Genomic DNA, 25,088 nt, shown 5'->3' with positions numbered 1-25,088 from the left:
TGGTATCTACTTTTCTATTTCCATACCAAAATCTGGTCTATGGTTGTCCACTTTTTCCTCTTTCTGTGTGCAGGGAGAGACTTGCAGAGGAATTCAATACCACTGGAGAACTGCTAGCTGATTTGGGGTCTGACCAAACATCTTGTCACAATCCTTTTAATGGAGGCTACTATCCGGTACAGCTCAGCTTTAAGGAGGCTAACCAGCTCATGTCCAGCAGTCCTGTGAAATTCCGAACCCTAGTGCAAGAGAGGTACTTCAATCATTTGCACAAGTTTTCTTGTGACAATTTGTTAGACAAAACTCTCTGTGAGAGCCAGTGTGGTGTGAGAGCCAGTGTGGTGTAGTGGTTAAGAGTGGTAGTCTCGTAATCTGGGGAACCGGGTTTGCGTCTCCGCTCCTCCACATGCAGCTGCTGGGTGACCTTGGGCTAGTCACACTTCTGTGAAGTCTCTCAGCCCCACTCACCTCACAGAGTGTTTGTTGTGGGGGAGGAAGGGAAAGGAGAATGTTAGCCGCTTTGAGACTCCCTAGGGTAGTGATAAAGCGGGATATCAAATCCAAACTCTTCTTCTTCTGTTGTGAGGTCAAATGTCTCTTGTAATATTCACTTTCCTTCTATAGACACAGTTAAGTTTGGGGTCTATCTATCTGGCTAGCTAGCTAGCTAGCTATAGGGGGGTGGAATTGATTTTGGAATGACATTCATAAAATCCGAACACCAGAAACTGCACACTGGGATATCAAATTCAGTCTGAAAGAATATCTCCTTATCAGCATCATACACTTATGACAAACTCAGGGGCACTACTATGCACCAGAAAGAAGAATCCTCCTTGCTGAAGGTCGAGGCAGGCTACAGAAATGTCATTCATTTATTCAGCCTTGTTCTAAAATCAAATCTGCAAATGACTGTGCAGGAAGAGGAGTTTTATTTCTGAGAATGCTTCAAATGTTAAGTGACCCAGCTGCATTGATTTTGAGCCATTGCCAGCTGCTTGTTTTTCCAATGCATTCTCACAGGAGCTGGGAATTAGGGAATTAGGCTCTATAGATTAGCGGTAATGATTCTCTTCCTGTAGCTTGTTCCTGTTAGGTCTCATTTTCATAAAAGATGGTTTGGGAGCCAGGAGTCACTCCGATCGACTGATGCTAGGTCAAACAGATTTGACGGTTTAAATTAGACGCAACATGGCAGCAGATCCATTTGTCTGCCCAAATCAGAAGCGAGAAAAGGGTTTGACTTAAAGAACAAAAAGAGCATGTGAGTGAGGAGAGCTGAGTTGTCAGAAACTGAAATGTCCTACCTGAGTGATAACCATTCTTCCCTAGAATGTGGGAGGTCAGTGGTATTTCTGACTTCAAATTTTCCAGGGACAAGAAGGCCACTCAAGGAAGCTGGCTCAATAGTAGAAAGTTGCATTCAACATTGGTCAAACCACCCCCGCTCCCATTGCCCCAGCACCTGCTTCCCCAGCTGGGTTTACTTCTGGTATTGGAGCCTCTCTGGGTTCAAAAGACATTCAAATATCAGACTGCAGGAAGGTAAACAGCAAGATGGGGAAGACTTCAAGTCTGCTCGTCTACATAATCACTTTGTACATGATAGGGGCAGTCATTGCCCCCAAACCATGGTTGCCCACTCTCACACTTGCTGTCAGCCTATGTCAATTAATAGTTACCTTTTTAGGAACACAAATTATTTTGCCAGGGCTGCATACCCATCTACCGAGATCTTCAAGGGAGACCTTGATCCATGTCCCACCAACAGTTTCAGAGGTATGGCTGTTGGGAATGGCCTTCTCTGGAATTCTCTCTGGGAAGTTTGCCTGGCCCTTTCTTTAATGACCTTTATATGTCTGATGAAAACTACCCCCTACTATTTTATTTATGTGCATGCAGTATTGACTATGTTGATGGATTGCTTGGGGATTTTTCTTTGTTTTTGCGGCTTAGGATTTTATACATTATTCTTTCAGTATTTATTTTGATTGACTTTTTACTGCATTAATTTTATAACTTTTATGCTTCACCCTCCGATATTCCACTCTAAGGGTCCCTTTTGGATGGAAAAGTGCCTCATAAATTTCAATGCAAATAAATAAATACACCCATTTCAATATTTTACTGTGATGATCTCTTTCCTACCTTCTTCTAAGTTTGCAGTATATCCTTGGCTCATGTTATCCTCACAATAACAGTGTTAATTAGACTAGTCTCAGTCTTAATTAATGAATTACACTTTTTAACTGCCCTTTATCCCGTAAGATCCCAGGGTGCTTTAAAGAATAAGCAAATCAAACACAGGACTGTGAATAACGGGTGGTATTCAATGCTAGTCCTACTCAGAGTAGACCCATTGCAATTAAGACATGGCAGACTTTGGTTCATTCATTTCAGGGCCTAGTGCATGCTCATAATTTTTCTTTATGGAAATTCATATAGTGTTGAGAGAACGTTATAACTTTCCATTTTCAGTCTGAGGAGACAAGTGGCTGCCATCAACAGGCTCTCTGATCAAGGAATGTTTTTCTGGGATTATGGAAATGCTTTCCTTCTAGAAGCTCAGAGAGCTGGTAAGTAGCTCTTTTCCTTTTTGCATAAGTTAAGCAAGTAGTGCATTTGGCCGAGTACAGCAGATAACATATCCCAAGAAGAGGGGTGCTCCCCATGTTGCACATTTTCTACAGGAAAGGGGGGGGCGCTTTTCTGTGTAGGAAAAAGCATGTAACCATTGGTATATGATGATCTCACATTCAAGAAGAATCACATGTGAGTTTCATGTTAATTTCTCCCGCATGCAATACCTACTGTGTATGAATTTTGTGGCATTTAAAATGTATAACTTTTTCCAATATGCCCCACTGTCAGCCAGTTGGAGAGCTATCCAATCCTGCTTACCCAAACCCTGTCTGTAAAACTCTGGCAAAAAGGTTGAATCATCATCATCATCATCATTATCATCACATTTATATCCTATTTTTCTGCAGTCATATCCAGCACAATATACAAAGCAGCATAATTCCATATCCAATAACAACAACAACAACAACAACAAAACTGTGTAGGGCTTTAAAGGTAAAAAAACCCCAACACTTTAAATTGAAACCTGTATTTAAATTGTTCCAAAGGTGCTGACATCGAGAAAAGAGGTGCCAACAAAGCTGAATTCCGATACCCTTCTTACGTCCAACACATTATGGGGTATGTAGGAGAGAATAAAATGTGGAACACCAATGTGGAAAGAAGATGTGAGTGTGTCTTGTGCTTTGGGTGGGGATTAGGAAGAGAAGGAGAAAGACACTGAATGAGTTTTCCTGTTTGGGACCATTTTTTTGTCATTCCTGTATATTCATAAAAACTGAATTGTCTTTTGTGATTAAGTAATCTGTTGGTAGACCAGAAGCTATAAGATGGGTTCTTAAAAGCTGCAGTTCACAAAAGGTTTCTTAGCTGCCCTTCACCGTACAGTCCCAGGGAAGATTACAATAGAATATACAATAATGAAAACAGATAAAACCACCAGAGTTATAAAAACTAAATGAAACCATTCCAGATAGAACAGAACAGTATAAATTCAGCAAAAGAGGTCGGTCCCATAAAACAAAATACCTTAGTTGTCAAAGGCCAGGGTGCATCTTCAGCACACAGAGAAAACTGTTAAGTGAAGATGCTAAATGCACGTCAGTGAAAAGGGTCTTCCACAATTTGGGGGCTTTACTTCCCTGTACTTTTGAGGGTGAAGGTACTACCAAGGGAAACCCTCTCTGCAGATCTTAACACCCAAGAACGTCAGTAGGAGTGAAGGTGGTCTTTCAGATATTTGGGACCTAAGTTGCTATAGGGCTTTAAACACTAATGTGAGCTCCTTGAATAGAGAAGCTCGTCCCGTTTGCCACTCTGTCATGTGCATATGAACAGGTATAGAGAGCTGGTGGGGATTTATCAGACAAATTCTGAGCTGGATGAAAGTAATGAGAGAATCAGGCAAGAGAGATGAAACACCTGAGAGACAAAACGTAGTGTGTTCCAAGAATGAACTTACTCCCCCACTTTTCTTTTTTCTTTTTACACCCCAGAGAATATAGATCAGCTAATTCAGCTTAAATGTAAATCATAGGGCATTCCAAAGGGAAATCCCTGCCTTTTCTGCACTCCTGATTTCATGCTACGTTACTAAACCAGGAGTTACTAAACCCACCCTAGCTGCTAACTGTGGATGTAGTTGAAGTATAAAATATGTGTTGTATCCAACCGAGTTCTTCTACTCATTGAAATGAATGGACATGACTAACCTAGGTCCATTACAGGTGACAACCATTTTAGGTGCGTCCAACTGATGCATAATTGCAGGTGTGTGGGTCCTTTTGGACTGGGAAGAGGGTGAAATTGGGGATAAATGCACTTATGCATGCTTATGCATCCCCTGCCAACATATGCAGGGGCCGGGAAGAGAAGCCCTGCAGGAAATGGTTGTTGCCTGTAATTTCAATTGGTCTACTCTGAGTAGAAGAAATTAGCTGGTTGCTTCTTCACTTATCCTCCCTGTTCTTCTGTCAGAACGTGCTTATGGCAGGTGTGATAACCACAGACAGAAACAATAGCTTACATCTGTAAAGCCTTGGTGGAAATTCAAAAATAATGGCCCAAAGAACTTAGTGTTTGGATTAGTGTTTTGTTTTTTTAAATAGCTGGAATTCTTTCATCTTCAGTTAATGAAAGAAAAGCATTGCTAACTGCCAGGATAAATATGGCAGGAATTTCAGCTATCTTCTAATCGTGAAACATATTCCCTTCCCAGTGACATTTTTTCTTTGGGATTTGGACCATTCCGTTGGGTTTGTACCTCAGGCAACCCAGAAGATTTGGCAACCACCGACTTCATTGCAACATCAGTGCTTGAGAAAGCTGTACTTCAGGGAGGTAAGATGACCCATTTTCTAGTATGGAAGGTGAATATGGGATATGGATAAACCTACCTGCAGTTTATTGTGTCTTGAAACTAAGACCATAAATACCAAATTATTATCCAATACAAGGTAAATTTCCCAGACAGACACAACTTCTGGGTGTGAAATGTCAAAAGTGCCCTGCTGGATCAGGCCAGGGACACATCCAGCCCAGCACTCTGTTCTCACAGAGGCCAACCAGAGGCCTTTGAGAAGCCCTCATGCAGGACACAAGCAAAATGGCACTCTCCCCATCTGTGATTCCCAGCAACCGGTGTTCTAAGGCATGCTGCCTCTGACAGCAGAGTTCACAGATGTCTTTTATAGCCATTGGAACTTCTCACCATTTCCATGTGTATTTGCAGGGTCATTGACACCTGCAACCGCTTCCTCTATTACAAGCAACAAAACCAAGTAAATCTTGAGTAGAAACATCAAGAGGAGGCCAGAGTGACTGACAGAGTGTAGGGCTTGGAGTGGGAGATCTGGGGTAAAATGAGAGGTTGTATTTAACGTAGCATTAAGGCTAATGCTCCATCAGAGTGGCTGGGGGGACCCAGACAGATGGGCGGGGTATAAATAATAAATTATTATTATTATTATAAATTATTATCAGCACAAGGATTTCTATTTGCACAATATAATGTTTTCCTCCCCCCCCCCCCGCAACCACTGTGTGCCTCCTAAATCTGCTCTGGGGGTTCCACCAACCCTCCAGGAAAGATCTAAAGATGGCAAGCACAGGGGGGAGGAGGGGAGGAAATTGCACTAGTGGTAACTCTTGCATGAGTTCAGTTATTTAGTTGAATACCACCCCATCTATGCAACTGAGCTTTTGGGGAATAAGATGGGACACAGATACGACAGACTGAATTAAATATGATATTTTTATATAATGAGGTCATATACCTGATGACACACTGAAAGCAAAATAATTCATGTTGTCATGCTTAAGGAATGAATAGCGGTTTTGCCATATGAAGTCTTCATTACTTGGCTTTCTGATCTTGGCATCTCTTGGCTGGTTTGCTGGCAAAGGATTGAAGGCTTCCTGTAAGATGGGAGTGGACAACCAGTGGCTGCACGTGGCCCTCGGCCTAATTTAATGTGGCCCTTGGCCTAATTTCAAAATCCCTCTGCAAGGGATAGTTTTAGACTTCTGGCAAGAGGTCTGTTCTTCTGCCAGCTACCTGTTTGGTAGAATGGAGGAGGGAGTGAAAGAGAAAAAGGAGTGCCAGAGAGAGCGAATGAGAGAGGATGAGAGAGAAGGCGTAGACCCACCCACAAGTCCTGCCCTCTGCCAGCATACAGCCCCTGACACCTGAGAAAATGTGCCCCTCAATATTAACAAAGTTTGCTAACCCCACTACAGTACTTTAAATATGATTTTATTATTTGTTTTTTTTTAAGGAAATGAGTAGATGTGAGCACGTTGCTGGCAATGGCCCCAAACTTTGGAATTTTAAAAAGAGCACCTTTGCCTAATAACACACATAGAAAGCTTCAATACTAAGGCAGACCATAGTTCAACTAGCTCAATATGGCTTGTAGTAACTGGCAATAGTGCCAGAGTTTCAGACAGGGGTATCTGTTAGTTTCTGTTTTGCCACTGAGCAGCTGCTTAGAGTCACAAGGCTCTGTTTACATTCCAGAGACAGTCCAGGCTATTGGAAGCCTCACGGGAGACTAGAGATGGATGTGACGTACTGGTTTCCTGTTTCCTTTGTTCCTTTGTCCGGTTGCTCTCTGCTTTCTTAGCTGTCTGCGTAGTAAGAAATAAAGCATAGCAATGTAGGCATAAATCTCATCACCCTGTGCTGGATTCTCTGCCGAATGGGAGAACGTGCCTGAGACCTTATCAAAAGTTCAGGTTGTTAATTATTTGTCGGAGGGCGATTCTGAAAGACTCGGCTGGAGGAAGATGAGCTTTATCAGCTTGGCCGAGTGGAGATTCCGACAGTATCTCCCAGCCCCACCTGGTTTCATACAGAGTCTTTCCTAGCTCATACCTGGAGATGTTAGGGGTTGAACCTGGAACTTTTTGAATGCAAGGAGCCTGTTCTACCACTGAGCTATGGTCCTTCTGCAAAGGTACCTCTACCCCCTGCCCATATGGCACTATAGGGGGCCTGCAAAAAGACTATTTTGTTTTGTGTGATTGGGTGATGACAAACACAGTGACAAGCTGGAACGCTCTCATTCTCACAGTGCAGATATTCCCGGAAGGTATGGCATCCGACCCTAGAAAGGCTGCCTTGACTTTCCCACCGTTCAAGGGGGATAGAGACCCAAACTATTTTAATGCAAGATAAAGCTGTAAGGCTGTGTCTCACAAGAAAGTGCCCATCAGAATTGTGTGTGTGTATGTGTATATATATAGACATTTTAAAAATCCAGCTGACTGAAGGAGATTAAGTCGCATCTCAGTTATTGAATTTGTTGTTGTGCTTGGCAGAGCAATGGACAGAGGAATTCAGAGAGAAACAACTACTGAATTTCAGTGGAGTGGATGTCTAATAAAATGAACCTTTCTAGGAATCCCCTTTGACCTCTTCCTTACTGAATGCTCTGCTTGCCCTTCAGCTATGCTATAGCTAGAAGCAGAACTTCAGCTACAGTCCTCATCCTCAAGAGGGACATATTGGAAGGTTGAGAAAGCCAGTTGAATGGATCTCTGCGGGGTTTGTTAACATGGGGAAATGTCTGATTGCTTTACCCTGGACCTTGCTGGCAACCCAAACCACATTTACCATTCTTTTGGAAAAGTTCCAGAAGTGGAGGGATTATGGTGTGGTCAATGTGAGCTGAGTGGCAAAAACTGTGCCTGTGGTGAAGCAAACACACAGTGGCTTCACTGTGAACCAAATTCCTCCTGGTTCCAGTCAACCCATATTCTCCATATGGACATTTGAATTGCCTCTTTGTCTTCCACAGATAGGTACAGAACATGGCCTCATGGGATCCATTTTTGACACACCAAGTCAGCAACTTTAGATCAAGCTGGCCATTGAGTGGCTGGTTAATAGCTACAGTCGCTCCTTTGTTGGGCCATTCAAACACTCCTCTTGTGGAATGTGCATATCATTACTATAATGACCAAAACAAAATTCCAATTCTTTGAATTTGGGACATTCCACATTCAGGCTCCTAGCCATACACTGTCATTCTGAAGAAGGGAAGCTGCATCTGTTTTAAATAATAATAATAATAAAATTAATTTTATCAAGCAGAATGGAAAAGGAATGCCAAAAACTGTAGAGACAGAAACCTGTCACATTATTTATTTATTATTATTTAAAAAATGTTTTAACCTTGCTTTTTCCTTTAAGAAGAAGAAGAAGAAGAAGAAGAAGAAGAAGAAGAAGAAGAAGAAGCATTTAAATGATCAGTTAAAAATGCAAACTAATAGACGAGGGGTAACCAACATGGTGCTTTTTCCAGATGCTTCTGAACTACATCTCCTATCATCCCTGATCATTGGCCATAACAACAGCTGGTTCTGATGCAAACTGGAGTTCAAAACCATCTAGGGGGCACCACATTGGCACCCTGTAGACAGATAAAGTAGTTGCAGCAGGTAAAGCACTTCAAGTATTGGATATTTCAGGAGAGATTATCACTAATGACTTGGCAGGTTAGATGCCTACTGCAAAGGAAGGTCCTAGCATAGTGAGGACAGAAAGCAACCAAAGTGAGCTTTCTTAGAGAACCAGTGTGGTGTAGTGGTTAAGAGCGGTAGACTCGTAATCTGGGGAACCGGGTTCGTGTCTCCGCTCCTCCACATGCAGCTGCTGGGTGATCTTGGGCCAGTCACACTTCTTTGAAGTCTCTCAGCCCCACTCACCTCACAGAGTGTTTGTTGTGGGGGAGGAAGGGAAAGGAGAATGTTAGCCGCTTTGAGACTCCTGAAGGGGAGTGAAAGGCGGGATATCAAATCCAAACTCTTCTTCTTCTTCTTCTTCTTCTTCTTCTTCTTCTTCTTCTTCTTCGGTGGAGAGTTATGCAGCCATAGAAAAGGTGTCCCAGTCCTAAGCCATTTGGGGCTTTAACAGTCACAAACAGCTATTTAATATATTTTTCATAGAATGTGCAGAAAGGCCACCACAGGGAGAACTTTTAGATCTGCTCTAATCACATCAAATGAAAAGTTTTCCTGTGAGGCCAATTACCTCACAGTCAGCTGTGAGCAACTGATGAGTAGCCAAGCGATTCTCATGCACAGTGAGCAAGCCCTTAAACTTTATAGCCTTTGATGCTATTTGCCACACCATGCTATGAAGCAGAAAGAAGGACTACCACACAATGTGAAGCAGAAGGAAAAGATATGAGGAGCAAAACCAATCCTCAGCTAAGAACCTTGTTAACCCACCCACCTCAGGTGTACAGAGGCCTCTGCGTGGCTGTATCAGCTGTCAGTTCCAGTGATTTTTTTATGTGTACATGGAGAGCTGTTCCATCTTTCTCACCAGCGTTGATGCTAGTGCTGGTACGACTCCTTCTGTTAGCTGTTACCTCCAGCTCTCTGCTAAGGGCAGTCAATAGATAAATAGCAATGGAAGCATCAGGTGTGCTATTGAAAGGACTAGACTAATTATTGGTGCCTGTGGCAACCCTCAGAACTATAGCTACTACAAGCAAATAGACTTCTGTGTAGCAGAATGCCCAGGATACTTTGGTTGTTGTGCATTAACCTATATAAAGTGTTAGACTGAATCATAGTCTAATGCTGGTGTTTTGCACCACACACACTCAAATGTGATTATGGTTGCTTCCTGCAATGTTCTTAAAGTCAAAATTAGTATGTCCAAGGTTATCCCATTGAAGTGACACTCTGTAAAAATTGGAATATCTGCTGAGAAATGATGACCTCTCTGCATCAAGGCTGGCGTGGGAGTGAAATTGTCTTTACTGGTTTTATGTGAAGAATGTGCTTTCCTGTGTATATTTGGAGAGGCTTGGATGATGTAAAAATAAAATACAAAATAACTCTCAGGCTAGGGAGTCAGTTTCCTTGCTGACACAAATAATGTGGCTGAGATCACAACATACTTTTAGTATCTTCTGGAACCTAAATAAAGATCAGCAAGCAGCAGAGGCAACAAAGTAAATTGATAAAGGATCAGTTTCATGAGAAAAGAGGCAACTTTCCCCCCTTTTTATTTTAAATGTGAGACTCAGCAATTCAGGAAGGATTTTCAAAGTTAAGCTAATGAGAGGTCAGTGATTCTACCTAGGAAGGGTGAATGAATTGCCGCACTTGGACAGAATAGAAGTGGGGAGTCCATGCTTGTTCCTTGAGCTGTTTTGCACCCCAGATTTACCATGTTTGTTTTCCAGGGTGATCTAAAGCCTTTCAGAGATATTCACACTCCCTTTTGTATTTGCTCTGTCATATTTTGCAAAAGCCCATTAAACACATTTTTTTATTCAAGTCTCCCAATGTCCTTTTATAGGATAGTTCCCTATGGAATTTAAAATGCAGTACAGTGGTGCCCCGCAAGACGAATGACTCGCAAGACGAAAAACTCGCAAGACGAAAGAGTTTTTGGTTTTTTGAGTTGCGTCGCAAGACGAATTTCCCAATGGGCTTGCTTCGCAAGACGAAAACATCTTGCAAGTTTGTTTCCTTTTTCTTAAAACAGTTGCGACTTGACTTCGAGGAGCAACTCGTGTTTTGCAAGACGAAAAATTCGCTAGATGAAAAAACTCGCAGAACGAATTAATTTCGTCTTGCGAGGCACCACTGTATAATTCTCCTGAGGAAGCAGATGTCTTATTCATGGTTATTAAAAAGATTGGCATATTAATCCTCAACATTTAATTAAAGGATCTTGTAGCTGAACTGCAAGCATCATGGAAGACATCATGCCTGGGCAGGCTTAAAATAATGTCTCCTCAGTATTGGTGCACATATTTGACATTTATCTCTGGCAGCTGGTTATATTTGGTCATGAACATGCTATCTTGCTTTTGTTATTTTATTGGAAACCGCTTTGGGATTACAGTGTGATGAAGGGTGGTTTATTAATTTGCTAAATAGATAAAGTACAGTGGTACCTCAGGTTACAAACACCTCAGCTTACAAACACTTCAGGTTATAGTCTCCGCTAACCCAGAAGTAGTACCTCGGGTTAAGTACTTTACCTCAGGATGAGAACAGAAATCGTGTGGCGGTTGTGCAGTGGCAGCGGGAGGCCCCATTAGCTAAAGTGGTACCTCAGGTTAAGAACGGTTTCAGGTTAAGAACGGTAAATTATTTCCTTTGCCTCTAGACCGTGCATGTTTATGTGCAAGCCAAGCCTAGTGGCAATCAATCAATCCTCAATCAATCAATCAATCAATCATTTATCCACCCTCCATTCCTATTTAACTTGTCATCTTAAAGGTGCTCATGCCTTTTTCATTCCCTGTATCTTATTCTCTATATAGTGTATCTAGGTGCTGGCCTCTGGAGTTACCACATGGCTTAGGCTGCAATGTACTCACTTTATGAGCCATTTTGTCCCCTCTCCCCTCCTCTTGTCCAGTGACTGCATCTGTGAAGCAGCAATACTCCGATAACATCCGCTGGATCCAGGAAGCCAGGAGGCACAATTTGGTATGTGAATCCAGCCAACTAAAAGAATGTCTGTGTGCACTGCTCAGATTCAGTGTCATGATTTTAAAGGGCATAGTTTCCAAATGGAAGACTGAGCCCAATCAAAAACCCAAAACTGTTGTCTTGGTAAATGGTTGTCTCTGTGTTCTCAGTGCCAGAATCTCACTGGCACCTTCCTAAAGCAATTTACGTAAAGGCAGGAAAAAAAAAACAGAGTGGGGCTATAGTATGCAGGTTTGTGTATGTGACATTTGCCTTGGCCTCCAGGCCTCTGAAAAATAAATAAATCACCTTCTGGATACAGAGGCGTCTCACATCCCTACATTCATGAGCATCCCAGTTCACACTATCACATTTTCCTCATTCATTTGTGGCCTGAGTGGATCAGACAGCATGTGATAAAATGTCCATGTGGCTATGCTGCCTTCTGCATTTTGAATCACATTTGCCACATCATTGCAAAGCTGCCATCACTAGGCTGAGCAATGATGTGGGTTGCAAGGAGGAATAAACTAATTCTCTCAGTTCTGCTCCATGAAACGTCTGAAATTATGACATTCCTTTTGGTTCCATTCCAGATGAGTAATAATAGCACTCCCAGTTTTGGGGATAGAATGGATTTTGTGCATGTGTCCAAAATGAAGAAATACACAAACCTTTCCCTAAAAAAAAAAAAAATCCATCTCTCTCTCTCTTTTTTAAAAAAGTAAAAACAAATTGGCCAGAATTGTACCTCTAATTCACTCAAGGGTGTGTGTGATTTCTGCCAAGTCCACCTCCATATGCAGCTGCTCCAAGCTGCATTCCCACACCATTCCCAAGAACCAACAACAACCCATGGGATCAAATCTTTGGGATCACAGTGGGCTGTGAAAAGGGGGCAGGGGAGAGAGAGCAGGAAAGTCCCATACTATGAACACGAATTCTGTTTCAAAGGCAAGTTAGGGTCCAAGCCATTGTTTGTATTTTTATTGTTGTTGTTTTTAATGTTTGCAATATCACAATTTGTAGTACAATTACTAATTTTTTTTTGGGGGGGGAGATTAAAATTGAGGTGCAGTTCATTTTTTAAATTTGCATTTTTTTTACTACAAAGATGTAAGGTTTGAAAACAGTTTACAGGTTTTATTTCCAATTAAGCATACACACATTATGTTAAAGAAAAGATGCAGAAAAGAGAGGAATATCCTCTTGTTGGCTTGGCAAATTCTGGAAATGTACTTCCCGAACAAGAACAGATTTTAATTTTTGCTCCATTAAACATATCTGACTCAGTGGAACCTCAAAATCTGGGTTGGAACCCTGCAGAGGTGGATTATCTAAGTAGCCCTGGTTGCAAACTTTGCTGTATGCAGAATCCAGCCTAGTTCTATTCAGGTCACTAGTTCTCATTGAGGTGATAAACATGCATGCAGGGCGGACCTTTCATGATGGATTGCTTTTTTATATGAAAATTCTCTGCTCTTAGAAAACTAAGCACCAGAGAAAAGTTGGAACCCTTGTCCCTGACATCTATTTTCCTTTGCACAGAGAAGCATTAAAACATTTGAGGCGCCCCATTTGCAATCTGAAGTAGCCCAGCTCAGACACAGATTTATTACTTTAACAAAAACTAGGCCATAGTTGCTGCACTAACTGGGTCATGTAAATTGGAAGGGGCTTTGGAAAATTTCCAAGCTAACAGGACTTTCAGGGAATATTTTCATTTCTGGCAGGCAGACCTTTAAAGAAAAAGTGCTTTCAGGCAGCCAATGTGTGATTTATTCTTATGATGAGCATTAGTCCTTCAGCACCAAAAGCCAAGCATGAATCCCAAAGCATGGGTAAACTGCCCACTGCTATTTTTGTCCAACATTAGAAATGTTTCAAATGACACCCTATCAGTACAAATGACCTAAACGTGAAGAGCTTAAGTGCTAAAGCTCTAGGATTGGGATGAACCAGGTGTTGCCAAACTTTGGGAGTCTGGGAGGCACATTTGCAAACCAGATAAACTGTTGCTGGGGCCACACACGCACCACAACTGTGCACCCAGAAACAATAAAAGGCTTCTTTGATAGACATATGATGGCAGCCCTGTACTGTATAGGGAAGCTTTTAATGTGTGATGTTTTGCTGTGGTTTTATAATTTGCTTGAAGCCACCCAGAGTGGCTGGGGAAACCCAGTCAGATGGGCAGCATATTATTATTATTATTAATAGTAATAATAATAATTTATTTCAAGCCTAATGGCATCATCATAACGTAATCATTGAAGATGGGTATTGTGAGGAAGAGAAATGTCGCTGGCTCACATCTGGAGCATTGGAGATATTTCTATTATTTCTATTTTCTAGGTTGTGGGTTCCCAAGCCAGAATTTTGTACTCAGATCAGAAGGGTCGTGTTGCTATTGCACTGGCTATTAACCGAAGCATCGCCGAAGGAAAAATTAAGGTACATTCTCTTTGCATATATCACTTTGGTGTGACCTGCTTCTTTTCCTCTAGCATACAATATTGGCCTGTGATGGAAAAAGCCATATGGTTCAGCTATCTAGTAAATACACGTTGAACACCACCCACATTGGCAGGATAAGGTAAAACATTGGGACAAGGATATTTCCTTTAAAAATGCAAACCACCTGAAGCAAATGAAAGTGCAGCAGAATAACAAAGAATATCAGAATAAAAAAAATCCTTCCAGTAGCACCTTAAAGACCAACTAAGTTAGTTCTTGGTATGAGCTTTCGTGTGCATGCACACTTCTTCAGATACTTAAGATACTTTTATCAATCAAGACTGACTATAAATGAAAAATGTAGGGCGAGGTCTAACCCTCATGCCGAACTATCATCTCTCTCTGTCTGCATGATCTAATGTCATGGTTTCCATCTTTATAAGTGCACTACAAGCAGACCACATAATTTGCTAGCAGCCTAAAACAGGGCCATGCTCCATATCTTTCCACTTCAATAAGTTTAAGCTTTTTATCAAACACAAGCACTCACTGCTAAAGTCTTTCCCTGAGAAGATGTCAGCTGGTACCTCCATCTGGACTGGTCTCCATGCTAAAATAATTTACAGCAGGGATTGAGGATGAAGATAATCCTTTAATCTTGCCAGAAGATCAGAAACAAAAATTTGTTCTCCTCACCAGGTCTGTCATTTCTGACCCATCCCATTAGAGATTCATGCCAGATGGCAATAGGGAATTATGGGAGTGATTTAGGTTTGAAACCCTATGCCAACTTAACTAGGAGCAAGCCCCATTGAACTCAGTGGGCCTTATCTTGGAGCAAGTATTTTTGGAATCTAAAAGGGTGGATTTTGTGATAACTCCTTCCCTGGTCTTTCTGCTGCCATGTTACCTGGAGCTATGCCATAGTTTGGTTTAGTGTGCATTTGTCAACTGAGGCTCTTCCTTTTAAATAGGAAGAGTGATCTGTTCCCACCCACCCACACACCCTAGTTCCGACTGCTCTCTCCTCAGCTTTTATTTTATATTGCAGGCACCAGTTGTCCTTAGTCGAGATCACCATGACGTAAGTGGGACAGACAGTCCTTACAGAGAAACGTCGAACATCTATGATGGATCAGCATTTTGTGCAGGTCAGCTGAATGGGTGAATAGTCTCTTTTGAGTGATCAGAATTGATTAAGATGCGAAAAATAATTTTGCTGAATAGCATGGAGAGTTTAGTCTGGTAGGTTGCCCGCAATTCAGTGATGTCAAAATAGGGGGTGAGGGAGATGTTGAAACATCCTTGGCTTGGAAGGTTAACTAGGTTATGGTAGTCTGAACTTCCATAGGGAATATCCTACTTTTTCTGAGGCAGTAAGTAGACAGAGATGGCATAAGCACACATAGGGCGAGGTTAAAAAAAAAAGGAGTTGTAAAAATAACACATCCTTTGCAGCTAGAGTACAGAACTTGAGTGCACAACTTAAACACATAGACCAGGATACTGTAAACATTATATTCTAACTATTTATAATGTAAATGGCCGTTACCCCATCAATACACAGGGAGCTAATTCAAAGAAGGACAAAGTACCTGTCCCTGAATAAAAGAGAGAATTTCAGAATCTACAGCTGTTCTCGCCCCTGAATGACAAGCTGAACCCGCTGGTATTCCCATCTCTACTCAGCTAACCAAGATCCCAGCATCTGATAGGCGGAGCTACTAGAAGTTAAACAAAATGTCAGGTGTCAGTTCAATGAACACATTTGTGGCAGTTCAAAACATAAAAATGCAGATATCCTGCCTAGTGGAGGGAAGGGGAAGAAAGTCCGATGATTAAATCACTGTGGAAATTCTCCCCCCTCCCAAGATTCTGCACATTTAATGGTTGGCATCTGTCTGTCTTGGGAGACCACGGTGGAGTGCACCTTCAGGGGTGAAGTCAAACCATTGGAGGGTTACGGTGCTTGCTGCGGCTGTAGAGACCGATACTGGAGAGATATGTTTTGTTGCAGCTGGGGCAGATGAAAGCGTCATGACGCACCATGGTGTTTCTTCTCTCTGCGCTCCTCCCAGCAGTCATTTCTCCTCTGGTTACTGCTATGGGTACACGCCTTGACTGCCTATCTCCAAGCACTGTGGTCGCCTGCAAGGGGTTCCCACATGTCAGGGCTGATGTTGCCAGGATGCATGTCATGTTTGCAGACATCTTTGTAATGCCTTCAGTTGCCCTGGATGACCTGTTTATTGCACGCTCATAATCCCTGGCCATTAGTCATGCTGGCTGGCGCTGCCTGCCTGCTCACCTGTCTGAGGGAAGGACAGGTCATGAGCCAGCATAGTGATGCTCATAAGGAGGAGAAGCAGAAGCAGAAGCAGACACTCCTTGAGCTGCCTGCCCTGGTCAGGCCTATTCCTCATAGTTCAGGTGACTCACTAAGGATGTCTTGAGTTCCGGAATTAGCACTGGCTGTGCTTTAAATTGCTATGGCATCTGGCAGCAATCTCAAGTTTGCCACACAGATCTGCTACCATCGCATTTGCTTTAGCCCTCTGGCAACAATGTTAGGGCAATGCGATAGCTGGAATGGAAACAGTCAATGAAATGAAGACAGAAAGGAAAGCTTTGGGTTCACAGCTGCACGTATATCATGCGCCTTCCCCCACATTAACCTAAGAATCCCCATGCTTCGGTAATTCATCTGCTCTCTCACTCCACAGATATGGCTGTACAGAATTTTGTGGGAGACTCATTCAGAGGAGCCACCTGGGTTGCCTTGCACAACGGCGGTGGTGTTGGCTGGTAAGGAGAATTTGTCTTCAAAAGGAAGGGAGACGTCGTTTCCTGAGTAAAGGAAGTGCCATGCGGCTGCAGCAAAAAACAGCAATGGTTGTAGGGCAACAGGATTGAGCTGCTGAAGGGCATGCCTTCATGGGAGTCTCCATTGCTTCTGTTTCGAACTTTATAAATGACAAAGGGTAGTGTGGCATGTGAGGGGACATGGGTGGCACTGTGGGTTAAACCACAGAGCCTAGGACTTGCCGATTAGGAGGTCAGCGGTTCGAATCCCCGTGATGGGGTGAGCTCCCATTGCTCAGTCCCTGCTCCTGCCAACCTAGCAGTTCAAAAGCATGTCAAAGTGCAAGTAGATAAATAGGTACCGCTCTGGCGGGAAGGTAAACGGCATTTCCGTGCACTGCTCTGGTTCGCCAGAAGCGGCTTAGTCATACTGGCCACATGACCCGGAAGCTGTACGCCAGCTCCCTCAGCCAATAAAGTGAGATGAGCACCGCAACCCCAGAGTCGGTCATGACTGGACCTAATGGTCAGGGGTCCCTTTACCTTTAGTGTGGCATGTTAACATGCGTAGTGTAGCATAAGCTTTCGTTGATGACAGTCTGATGTGGACTCATGAAAGCTTATGCCGTGACAAATTAATGTGTCACATTTAGTTTTTTTGCTGAAGCAGCCTAACATAGTTACTCCTCTGGAAAGACTTCAAAACAGTGAAGGGGAACCTGTGGCCCTCCAGATGTTGTGGGGTTCCAACTCCCTTAACCAGCAATAGCCAGTAGTCAGGGATAGTGGGGGATGGAGGTCCAGGAACATGCAGAGGACCACAGTCTCTCCACCTGTGCTTTAGAAACACATCAAGGTGCCCCACACAATCTCTATGCAAGTTAATGAAAACTGAGGAACAGTTGTGCTTTTATACAGCTCCAGTGGGATTCATGCAGCACAGCCCATTACTGTGGGCTGCATTTGAATGAAGTTACAGTATTAGCTGCCTTCAGAGTGCAAAACCAGGATAAGAAACCCTTAAGTAGACTCTGAGGTTTCTTTTTATTGACTGATGTTGCAAGATTCTCTTCTAATTCGTTCCCAGATCTTTCAAAAAGTCCCAGATGTTAAGACAACGACCACTGCATTCAGTGGAAAACTGACTATTATGGTAGTTTCGAGGTTTTCTTTCTTTCTTTCTTTTTCTTTCTTTCTTTCTCTTTCTAAATAGAACTTGCTTCCAACACCATATTAACTTGCCTAGTTCTTCAGGGTGCCAGTGGATGAGATGCATTTCAATTCCCCGCAAGCTGCATTTAAACCTGTGACCTTTGGACCCCAATATAACATGTCCATATGCTAAAATGCAGCAAGGGACCGCTGATACAAAACAGGTCAGGTGCCAGTCTGCTTTTTCCTCCGCTCTCACTCCAATTAGTTTTAGCTTTTTTTTCATTCTTTTTTTAGGAGCAAATTAAACCTTTTTTTTCTGTGGGCACTGAACCTGGAAGATTTCTTAGAGCAAGATATCCTCCCCAAGCTCTTAGTTAGGCACAACAGTCCCTGCTCCTTTCCTTTGCCTCAACCTTGCAGCGCTTGTCCATTGAGGTTTTCACCCATTCTGCTATCCTGGTTCCTGTTGTTCCTGCTGGCAGACATAAATGATCACAGGAACCATGCAGTCTGTATTCAGCTAGTACAGCTAGCTTCCTGGAATGGTAATGGGTTGTTGTGGAAGTTGTAGTTCAACATCTGAAGTGCCATAGATTCCCCCACCCCTTCTCCATACCGGTGGTGGAACATATGCACATACTGCCCAGGGTGGGCGTGCTCCCAAAGGGGGCAGGGGGCAGAGGGTGCCCTCCCACTCGCCACAGTTCAGGGTAGGAGAGGGGCAGGACAGCTGCTGCTTACTCTCCTGCTCTCCGCAGCCAGGTCAGACATGACCCAGCAACAGAGCTGCTGTGGCCGGGTGTGCCTTGCCACGGCTGAGGAGGACTGCTCTCTGCCACCAAGTCAGAAGAGCTGCTGCTGCCAGGCGCAAGGTGTGCAGCCCACTAGCCTGGCATTTTGTGTCCCCCCCCCAGTCACGACACCCAGGGTGGACCGCCCCCACCGCACCCCCCTTCCTATGCCTCTGGTCCAGGCTATACTGAGCTAGATGGACCAATTGCCTTGTTCAGAATCAGGCACCTTTCTGTGGGTTGTATCCAATGAAGCTGGCCTGTTAGCACAAGGACTTCCACCTGTACAATGAGACTTCTGCCCTCTTGTGTTTCTCCTAACTTGTAATTCTGCCCCAGTCAAAAGATAACAGGGTCTGATTTCAATGCAGTAAATATGCATTTTAAGCTCATACTTTCCATTGGCTACTTTGCACTAAATAGGAAGGGTAAAAAAGCACTAGTGATAATACTCCACCCTCCATGGTGGCTGTCTGCATTGCCCATTAGAAGGAATCAAGGTGATCTGAAGTTTGAGGTTGGCGGGGATTGCAGTGCTCGGAAAGTTCATTTTTTAGAAGGGATTAGTACCAGTTCCAGTTCACCCCCTCCAAAATGGAGCTAATTCCATTACAGTTCAAGACACAATGCATTCATGTGGTTCTCACATTTTTTTCAGCCTTCAAAATTTTTACAAGCCGCTCTGCTGATGTTTTACATATAAGTACAGTGGTACCTCACAAGATGAATGCCTCGCAAGACGAAAAACGCGCAAGATGAAAGAGTTTTCCGTTTTTTGAGTCGTTCCGCAAGATGAATTTCCCTATGGGCTTGCTTCGCAAGACGAAACGTCTTGCGGGTTTGTTTCCTTTTTCTTAAAGCCGCTTAGCCGTTACTAGCCGCTAAGCCGTTACTAGACACTAAGCCGTTAATAGCCGCTAATAGCCGCTAAGCTGCTAAGCCGCTACTAGCCATGCTTCGCAAGATGAAAAAAACCGCAAGACGAAGAGACTCGCGGAACGGATTAATTTTGTCTTGCGAGGCACCACTGTAATAAGACTAAGAAAACATCAAAACATTCACACACAGTACAATGTGAAGAATTGCTTTATTTGTTTCCCCCAACAATTATGATCTTTAAGCTAAAACAAAATCACTTTTCAGATATGTAAAAATGGAAAATGCAGTGACCACAACAGATGCAGAGCTATGTGTGATGAAACCCATATAAACTAAAATAAAATCACATTCAACTCACCTGGGAAGTACGGGAACTATTTTCAGGTGTGAGTCAGATAATTTCGAATTAATTCAGTGAATTAATCAGTGAATTAGTTCATGCCCAGCACTGGGATTGGCTGCATTGGATCCATACATCTGGTCCTTGAAAACTCCATCATTCAGACATGCTTTTTTTCAATCTTTCATCAGTTCATGATAAAATGTGTGTGCTGTCTTATGTCTGTGAGGCTGAGCATTCCATTGTCAATACTGCTGGCTAGAGAACTGACAGATCTGAACTGCAGTGTTTTTACCAATGGATAAACACATGGATTTATCAGCCACTTCTAATATGCATGTTTTAGTTCCCTTTCCGCAGATTTTTATTCTTCCTTCAGAGACCGAAGTGATATTTTTGTTTATAGGCTGATAATCATGCCGCCTAAACAGAGCTGAACATTAATTACTTACTCACATGAATCGGAATCCTTTTACTATTAGCTGGAGCATATAGGGAGTTACATTAGGGTTGGCCATTGTTAGGGCAGCTCAGTTCTGAAAGCCCATTTATTAGCAGGAGGCCAAAGTGACTTGTAGCAACAAAGAGACAGAGGCAATTTACCAAATGAAGTACACAGTCAACAGTGTGATGTCTTGATTGCAAGAGGGGCCTGGAGTTCTTTGATCACCTTGGATGGAGACATCTGGAAATTATAGGAGGTAGCTTAGGTCAAAATGCCACATCTTTCTTTAATTATTTGAATATATGACCCAGTACTAATGAGGGCAAAGCGCTCTCCAATAAAAGTGAGAAGACTTGTTGGAAAATTCAGCTTAACAAACATGACTTGTTGTAAGTTTAATTTATGAGCGTTTTTAGGCATGTGGAGTGGGGCAAACGTGGACCTCACTGTCTTAGCTACTGAACTGCATGGCAGAATTCTAGATTTGACTCCAGTATGAGAAACTTAGAAAGTGATTCTGACCAGGCATCACACAGAGATAGGTGGAGGAACTACAGCACTTGGAAAAGCATTGTAAATTGGTGCTTAATCTCAGCATTGCCTGAACATCTAACAATTTTTTATTCATATCATGCTGGCCTCTGTGGCAATACTGATTTGGTTCCTGAAGACATTCCCCTGGCAACATTAGTTGAATCTCAGTTCACTGTGTGGCTACTTTAATCCATTTTAAGAACTTCCAGCCATGTTAGCCTTCAACAAAAATAGGGGAAAGTCTTGTAGCACCTTAAACACCAACAAAAGACAAGCAAACACTTTTGTGGATTGCATCTGATGGTGGAAGCTCATGTCATAATGAATTTCTTAGTCTTTAAAATGCAAGAAGACTCCTTCTTTGTTTGCCTTTGTAAAATCTAACCCTTTACACATAACCTTGTCATCCATTCTGTCTATTTCAGTGTATATTCAGTATTTTAAGGTATATCCAGTTTTTCTCTGGAGTAGAATTTCACCTCCCTCTCGTCCCACCCCAAACCTGCACCAGAGAGTTGGGGGACCCCAGAGCAGTGGTGGGGTGTGTGTGCACAGGATACAAGCAGGGGAGGAGAGGGAGAGAATCTTTTGTTGGCTGAGCGGAAGTCATTCTGCTCATTGGATACTTTGTTAGATGCAAACCTATACGTTTTAGAATGCTTACACAACTTAGGCTTCAGCCTTGGTCAAATTCTGACTTGTTGCCATATCTGGAGAAAAATTTAGAATGTTTGGAAATGGGTTTAACTGGCATGGCTTCTTTCAACACAGAATTGTAGAACTATGCCTCCCTTCTAAGTTCCCCCTTTTTTTAAAGGAGGCATACCTTTAAATAAATATAGCAGTTAAATAGAGTTGAAACTAGTTTATTGTGGTTGTAGTCTAAAACTTTCTTTAATGAACAGTGGGGTGGCATTTTACAGAGCTTTCCAGCTAACTGTTTTCTGTACGTGACTCACACCTGGGCCTCTAAGAAAAGTAGCACAGTCTTTAATTACTTTTTTTCCAGCTGCAGCCTCTACAAATGAAGGCACCCTTAAAGTATCAGCTTCTGCTCTGTTTAATCTATTATCATCTCGGCTTTAAAAATATTTGAAGGCCTTCATCCACATTTACAGCATGTGTTACAGGTTATAGAGTCCGTTGAGTTCTGCTTTGTCCCCGTTATCCACAATAACTAAAATAGGAACATCCAGATATGATGTGGTATACATTTAAGTACCAGGTAGACGTTGAGTACCAGCTACCTAGCATAAAGAACAGGCAGTGACCATCCCTTTCACGCTTTACTTGTGAACTTCAGGAGCATCTGGATGCAGAGTGCAGTGGTAGCTTGGTTTATGAACTTAATCAGTTCCGGAAGTCCATTCTTAAACCAAAGCCATTCTTAAACTGAGGCTCGCTTTCCCTAATGAGGCCTCCTGCCGCCAGTGCCCTTTGACTGTTTTGCTTCCGTTCATAGACCAAGGTAAAGTTCGCTAACCAGAACACTACTTCCGGTTTTGCGGAGTTCCTATACTAAATAGTTCGTAAACAGGGCTGTTCTTAAACCGAGTTACCACTGTACTGGACTAGATTGACACTTGCAAAGGGCAAATGTCATGCTCTTATGACTTGTCAGCAAGGTAACATGAAAACAAATCCCCCAATAACAAAGCCTGGAGGAACTGGGGGGGGGGGACACAACCTATTAATTAAATAATTAATGAAAGAAAGAATACTTTCTCATAATTCCATTAGGACCCTATTCCAAGGTCATTATTCATATTCCAAAGTGGTCATCGCCACCACAGCAACTGAATTCCATGCTGCAGTGTAATCGACTTCAATAGCCTTTGAGAAACCCAGTAACTTTAGCCACTTAATCATCAGACATGCAGGCATTTTCATTCTTTGTTTAAACAAGTACTTGTTTGGACTGTCTTGTACTCAGGAGAATTACAGCAAGCTCAACCCTTGGCACTGGCACTTTAATAAGAATTGGTCTTGCTGGCTGGGCATAGTGTGGGAAAAGGCAAAATCCTTATCCTGCACCAGGATTCTCAGAGTCCATTACTTGAACTGGCCATTTGCCATCAGTTAAATGTGCCCAATTACAGCACTGTTTTAGGTCTAATATGTATCTTTCACTCCCCCCAAATGTGTGCCTGATTGTAGTGCGCTGGCATGTGATTTATTCGACTCCAAAAAAGTGATAAATAAATTTCCATTTTAAAGGGGAGAAGTGATAAACGGAGGATTTGGCCTTGTCTTGGATGGCTCAGCAGATGCAGAAGAACGTGCAAAGATGATGCTAAGCTGGGATGTTTCCAATGGAGTAAGCCAATATGCTTGATCTGCTTTTTCTGAAATATTGCTTTGGTGTTTGTTTGTTTTTAAATGTATTGAAAAATACAGAATTTCATAAATGTCTTAGTAAGTTCACGTGAAATCACGAAGCGTCATTTCCTCGGCTAGCTATTTTCTAATGAAATGTAGCAGTTGCAGCTTTAGTAAGGTCTCCAGGAGTTTGTCCTGTACAACATTCTAAAAAACAGCCATAGTCCTGTGCAGTGAGGAATATGGCTCCCGTTTAGCTCCAGTAGCTGAAGGTTTTTTCTTGTGGAGGCAGGTCAGTGTTACTGGGTCTTGGATTCTGGGTCTTTAATTTTGCAGGAGGGATTTGAGCAACTGAAAACCACCCTGCTTTAGTGGACATAGTCAATTTATCATGCAGGACTCAAAAGGGATTTGCTCTGCATGTAACTCCCTTTATCATTGCTGAAAGAGATGTGGGTATGTCGTATAGGAAGTTAATCTTTAGGCTTGAGCCACTGAGGAACACTCTTAATAAGCCTCGTTTATCAGAGGCAGATGATAAAAGCAGCAGCCTGTAAACAAAGCTTGAACTGATGCGATAACTGCGGGATTCCTCCAGGCGCTTTCCTCAAATTTGAACACTTCAAATCTGATTTTGAAACCCTTAAAGCACAGTGTTTTCCTAGCCTAATAATAATAATAATAATAATAATAATAATAATAATAATAATAATAATAATTTATTATTTATTATTTATACCCCGCCCATCTGGCTGGGTTTCCCCAGCCACTCTGGGTGGCTTCCAACTGAATATTAAAAACAGTACAGCATCAAACATTAAAAACTTCCCTAAAGAGGGTTGCCTTCAGTTGTCTTTTAAAAGTAAAATAGTTGTTTATTTCTTTGACATCTGATGGGAGGGCGTTCCACAGGGAGGGCGCCACTACCGAGAAGGCCCTCTGCCTGGTTCCCTGTAACCTTACTTCTCGCAATGAGGGAACCGCCAGAAGGCCCTCGGCGCTGGATCTCAGTGTCCAGGCTGAAGGAAGGGGGTGGAGACGCTCCTTCAGGTATACAGGACCAAGGCTGTTTAGGGCTTTAAAGGTCAGCACCAACACTTTGAACTGTGCTCGGAAACGTACTGGGAGCCAATGCAGATCTCTCAGAACTGGTGTTATGTGGTCCCAGCAGCCACTCCCAGTCACCAGTCTAGCTGCCGCATTCTGGATTAATTGCAGTTTCCGGGTCACCTTCAAAGGTAGCCCCACGTAGAGCGCGTTGCAGTAATTCAAGCGGGAGATAACTAGAGCATGCACCACTCTGGCAAGACAGTCCGCGGGCAGGTAGGGTCTTAGCCTGCGTACCAGGTGGAGCTGGTAGACAGCTGCCCTGGACACAGAATTAACCTGTGCCTCCATAGACAGCTGTGAGTCCAAAATGACTCCCAGGCTATGCACTTGGTCCTTCAGGGGCACAGTTAGCCCATTCAGGACCAGGGAATCCCCCACCCCCACCCACCCCCTGTCCCCCCAAAACAGTACTTCTGTCTTGTCAGGATTCAACCTCAATCTGTTAGCCGCCATCCATCCTCCAACAGCCTCCAGGCACTCACACAGGACCTTCACCGCCTTCACTGGTTCTGATTTAAAGGAGAGGTAAAGCTGGGTGTCATCTGCATACTGATGAACACCCAGCCCAAACCCCCTGATGATCTCTCCCAGCGGCTTCATATAGATATTAAAAAGCATAGGGGAGAGGACGGAACCCTGAGGCACCCCACAAATGAGAGCCCAGGGGTCTGAAGACTCATCCCCCACCACCACTTTCTGGACACGGCCCAGGAGAAAGGAGCGGAAC

The 25,088-nt window shown here is 43.0% G+C and overlaps 1 protein-coding gene across 1 annotated transcript in view; it reads left to right on the top strand.

The window, feature by feature from the left end:
* UROC1 (urocanate hydratase 1) overlaps nt 1–25,088 on the top strand; it is a 48,320-nt gene that overhangs the window by 20,233 nt on the left and 2,999 nt on the right. Inside the window, exons 11-19 of the mRNA XM_082209730.1 lie at nt 74–253; nt 2,479–2,576; nt 3,132–3,204; nt 4,802–4,923; nt 11,477–11,547; nt 13,885–13,983; nt 15,038–15,137; nt 16,710–16,791; nt 23,150–23,249. Of these exons, the coding sequence (XP_082065856.1) occupies nt 74–253; nt 2,479–2,576; nt 3,132–3,204; nt 4,802–4,923; nt 11,477–11,547; nt 13,885–13,983; nt 15,038–15,137; nt 16,710–16,791; nt 23,150–23,249 (925 nt within the window). The remainder of the gene's footprint in view (nt 1–73; nt 254–2,478; nt 2,577–3,131; nt 3,205–4,801; nt 4,924–11,476; nt 11,548–13,884; nt 13,984–15,037; nt 15,138–16,709; nt 16,792–23,149; nt 23,250–25,088) is intronic.

The sequence above is a fragment of the Podarcis vaucheri genome, assembly GCF_965113315.1.
Source record: "Podarcis vaucheri genome assembly, chromosome: 2".
NCBI classification, from domain to species: domain Eukaryota; kingdom Metazoa; phylum Chordata; class Lepidosauria; order Squamata; family Lacertidae; genus Podarcis; species Podarcis vaucheri.
Note: the sequence above shows the minus strand (reverse complement) of the source record. Positions and strands in the feature narration are given on the sequence as shown.